The following is a 4925-nucleotide window of genomic DNA, read 5'->3' as shown; positions in this document are numbered from 1 at the left end:
GAACCAATGCAATATTATACTTTTGTGAGGTGAAAAAATAACAAGGAAAACAATTATGACAACAAAATAAATTATAAAAAAAACTCCACATAAGAAGAGAGTTAACTCTTCACTTGGAGCACGATCTGTAATAACAGATACAGTGGAATCCTGATAAAGTCAACTTGCTTAATTAAAGTCAACTCTTGCTTTTAGTCAACGCCTCACTGTGGTCCCGTTTTGTACCTTCTTTGTTTAAGTTTGTGTTTCTGATAGTCAACCGTTTGAGTGTTTACCTTGCGTTAAGTCAACAATTTCGGGCTACATCCCAAGACAAATTCATTTCAGAAGAGATATTTAGGGCCTGAGCTAGTGGTGTACACACCTCCAATTACAAGTACTTTGTTCACTCAATATCTCTTGTTTTGGTGACAACTTCAGAATCAAACTCAGTGAAATTGAGTTAACATCTTGTGACCAGAAACTTTGTAATTTTATAGCTGTCATCTTCAACGTTCAATGGCCAGTAGTGCAATGGATAAAGTCAACCTTGCTCAAAGTCAACACTTTTTCTCGGTCCCGAGGTGTTGACTTTATCAGAATTCCACGGCATTTTGTTTAATTTGTAGTTCAAGCGCTTTTGACAATTTACATGAGTCTCAATTTTTATTCTTATTTAGTATTAAGTAAGAAAGAGTGTAAGCAATATTTATTAGCTTGAATAATTTACTCTGTTATTTCTTAGTGAATGTAGAACTGCATCTACTATTATTACATGTATGTGCATGCATGTGTGTATGCATGTTTTTCATGAAAATTATGTAAAGCGCATAGAACAATGATTGTACCACGGATTTACGGGATATAAATGTCAATTATTGTTGTTATAAGCGAACAATGTAATATTACGGGATTTGTTTGGGGGGGGGGGGGGAGTTAAGAAAGGTGTAAGAAGGGGGGCAAAAAGTCCCTAAAAAGGTGTAAAATTATATTATTACTAGCTGGGCTCTCTTTCGAAGAAAGGAACGATCTGTGCATTGACATCAACTGAAAGTCGTTGGCCTACTATATTTACACTCTACTGGAGTAGAGCAATACATCTTGAGAAAAAGTGACACATGTTTCCAAGTTGCCAAATATATAAGAGATGAATAGATTGATTCTCTATTCTGCTTCCATGGTTGGACACCCCATAATTTCAAGGGTGTGGAAAAAGTGCGCACGGCTGGTGAACGGAAACCTCACGTCCGGTTTTTAAAAAAATGAGACTGCGAAATTGTTGAACGTAAGTAAGCCTAGGCCTTAAACTCTGTGTGGACGAAACAAAGCATTCTGGAAAAAAATAGAGGAAAACAGTTTGCGGGGATTTTTAAAAATTAGGTCCTAGATAAATGGATGCTGTAGACGCCTGCACATTTATATTGATGATGAAAAAGATGATAACTTTGGTGATAGCAATGGTTATGATGATGATGATGATGATGATGATGATGATGAGGATGATGATGATAATGATGATAATGATGATTTTTCTTTTCCTCAGGTCGTTAGGAAACCCATCAACAATGTCAAGTAGGTGGACCAACAATACCTCTTTTCTGTTGTGGACTAAAAACATAAATATAATAATATACATTATACTGCAGGCAAAAATTCGTGGCGCAACTTATCCTCAAATATCTCTTACACTGGTGAATCAATATCACCCATACTTTGCACATCAGTTTGTATCAATTTGTCATAACTTAATCTAATTTTTCCACAACAAAGTGGGCTCGATTAAAACACGTTTTTTCATAAATGTATATGAAATACTATAAATCCTAATCACGCTGAAAATTGGATTGTTCACAGCACTTCCCGCTCCTCGCACACATTTTGCATACGCATAAATAATATGGCCTACGTCACAGCTCGCCAGTGACACTTGTTAGAGGCAAGACTTCTTACAAAAAATTAATATTTTAAAAGCGAACACATTTTTCACACTAAATGTCCCCTAAACACATATTCAATAAGAATAAAGTTGCATTTAGAAAGAAAAAAAAATGACAGACTTACTTTTAAAAGTGATAATGCACGAGCTGTAATTATTTTAATATCTGTAGAAACCACGGCCTGCGATTTTTTAATAAGTATTTATTAAGGAATTTTCTAGAATACAGTGTGCACGAGTTTGAAAAAAATATTCACCCTTTAAGACAAATTGAAATAAGTCATTGTGTTAAAGTTGGAGAATCTGTGAAAGATAGTTAAGGAGATATTTGACAATAAGTTGCGCCATACATTTTTAGAGCACTATAGTTTTTATTTTTAGTTTAGTAAGAGGTTTACAGCATTCCAACACAACGCGATCGTAATAACTAATAAGTGCCGAAGATTAGAGGTGTTACAAGATAGTAACAATCACAAAAAAGAAGAAGGAGAGATCTGGACGATAGATGCTTGTTAGGAAAGAAGGAGAAAACCACACTAGAGCGCCCGCCAACCACCCACTATTATTTGCACGGCTTGTTTCACTGATTAGAAGCAAAACCAAAGGTTTGTCGTAACTTATAAGCCAGCGACCTTCGGGGGCTTCATCAAGTACTACGTCATTTGATTTCTTTTCCTTTCAAGTACTACCTCGGTTGATTTCTTTTCCATTCAAGTACTACCTCATTTGATTTCTTTTTCTTCCAAGAAATTCTCATCAGTCTCCCAAGAAACCACATTTATTTTTTGTTTGTTCAGTTTTATTTTCACTGTCTATAGCGATCGTCCAGCATTCACAACCATAATATAGAAAGGTGGACTACGCTTAGCCTTTCAGACTTTTTATTTTGATAGTCTTTGAGATATCTCTATTTTTCAGGATTGGGTTCATTTTATTGAAACTATCATTAGCATTTAATTTTGCACCAGGTGTAATCATCCTAATTTTTTAAACTGTTGAACCTGTTTGATCTTTTCACCTTTGCTTATGAGATTAACAATAAGGTTTACTGGGTTTTGAAAATATTATCATGCTTTCTGTTTTATTTTTTTTCATATTCAACAGAAACCTTTCACATACTCTTTTCGTTACAACACTGTCTGGAAGCAATTCCAAACCTACTATTAAAATTGCATTTTCGACATATCTGAAGTTTATTCAAAATGACCTGAAGACTACAGGGGGAAAACGATGGTAGTCACAAACTGAAAATCGTAAGGATACAAATTGAACGCTTGTTGACTCATAACTGTATTTCTGTTGAACTGTTGGTTGATTATTATTGTTAGATTTCCCATTCAACAACAATTAACAATATACCACCAGTCAAACAAATACATACGAAGTTATGAGTCCACAAGCTTTTAAAATTGGCACCCTCACAATTTCCAGTTTGTGACTACCATCGTTTTTCCCCTGTGCTCTTCACCTGGTTGTGGATATTAAATCGTTGGACTCTTACTAAAAAACAAAACAATTATACTTCTGATCTCTATTTGTGTCAAGGTCAAAGAGGTTATAGATAGAACTAGGGGTCTTAGCTGTGACGTCACGAGTGTCAAACTTGAGGGGCGTGCCGCCATTCCGGAGAGGAATAAAAGGCCAGTCGGTGCTCAGCAACACTTTTTAATCACGAATTAATCATACCCCGCAAAGTCTTTTGATGTTGATGTCTTTTTCATGTGCTTTGCCCATCGCTAAAATGTACTCAAAGGAATTCTTGTGATTGTATAGCTTTAAATGAGATTGTCTTAACAAACTCAATTACTCACTATGTCTCCCTCCGCCCCTCCCCCACCCCACCCGGGAAAGACAAACAATACCTCATGTTATATCTCTCTGTTCATTTGTAGCCCACATTTAAGTGCATTTATGTTTCCCACAATGTCAGCAAGTGCGGTATTGCGTATACGTGTATGTTATATGATAAAACAACAACAGCAAGCGAAAAGAAAACTAAACCGAGCTTCAAACTCTATGAACATCTAGGCGTTGCGAGGGACGCGCAAGGTGACAACGCTGTCTCTAATCCTCTCAAAGCGAGTGGAGAGGGGCCACACAGCAATAGTGAGTTTACGTGGGTGACGTCACAGCTGCGACCTCTAGCACTACTATAACCTCTTTGGTCACCTTGGAATCGGGCGCTCTTATACTTTTGGGCTCGTTGGGCCATTTACCTGTGATCTGATAGAACACATTTATCTTCCCGAGATTGACAAAAAAAATGCGTTTCATCAGATCGTGGCAGTTAGGGAGGGTCGATACGCAAGAAAAAAATGCGCTTCATCTGATCATCTTAGAAAAACAATACGTTTCATAAAATCACATTGGAAATAAATGCGTTTTAACAAACGCTAATTTATTCAAAAACTAGTCACAGTTAGACTTTAATATTAATACATGTATCTCAAGATGGCTTTCGACATGTAGAATTCATAAGGGGAATTAAAAAAATTTCCGCCAAAATGATAACTACGTTTTCTCAGATCAGGGCAGTATTGGTGTCACCTAAAGGCCTGTTTATTGGACCTGCTTCTGAAACGAAATCCATCAGTCTTGAATAGAAGTCGAGATGTTTGTTGCGATTGAAAGAGAGAGAGAGAGAGAGAGAGAGAGAGAGAGAGAGAGAGAGAGAGAGAGAGAGAGAGAGAAAGAATGTTTTACGGAGCGGGTTGTCCCAGTACGTGAGACAAGTATTTACTAGGCCAATTGTCCTGTCTTGTTGTTCGTTTGCGTGAGTCCACCTTTAGGTCTGACTTTTGTACCGTCTACTGCCATTGTTAAAGACCAACACAAATTTCTCCGTGTGAGATGAACAAAGATTGTCATTGTCATTGTCATTGTCATTGTAAAGTTGAGAGGTGTCATAGGTAAACTTAGCGAGAAATTGTAACATACGTTTGGTGAATTCCAAAGCTTGAGTGTCCCCGAAAACTACAACATATTTCTATACTGTACCTTTCATCAACGT

The 4925-nt window shown here is 36.8% G+C and overlaps 1 protein-coding gene across 1 annotated transcript in view; it reads left to right on the top strand.

Moving 5' to 3' along the window:
* The window catches only part of LOC101848857, a gene marked incomplete in the record, with an annotated part of 34367 nt that overhangs the window by 15504 nt on the left and 13938 nt on the right, over nucleotides 1-4925 (top strand). Inside the window, 1 exon segment of the mRNA XM_013083087.2 lies at nucleotides 1523-1551. Coding sequence (XP_012938541.1) covers nucleotides 1523-1551 — 29 coding nt within the window.

Source organism: Aplysia californica, unplaced genomic scaffold (genome assembly GCF_000002075.1).
Source record: "Aplysia californica isolate F4 #8 unplaced genomic scaffold, AplCal3.0 scaffold00010, whole genome shotgun sequence".
Lineage (NCBI taxonomy): Eukaryota > Metazoa > Mollusca > Gastropoda > Aplysiida > Aplysiidae > Aplysia > Aplysia californica.
Note: the sequence above shows the minus strand (reverse complement) of the source record. Positions and strands in the feature narration are given on the sequence as shown.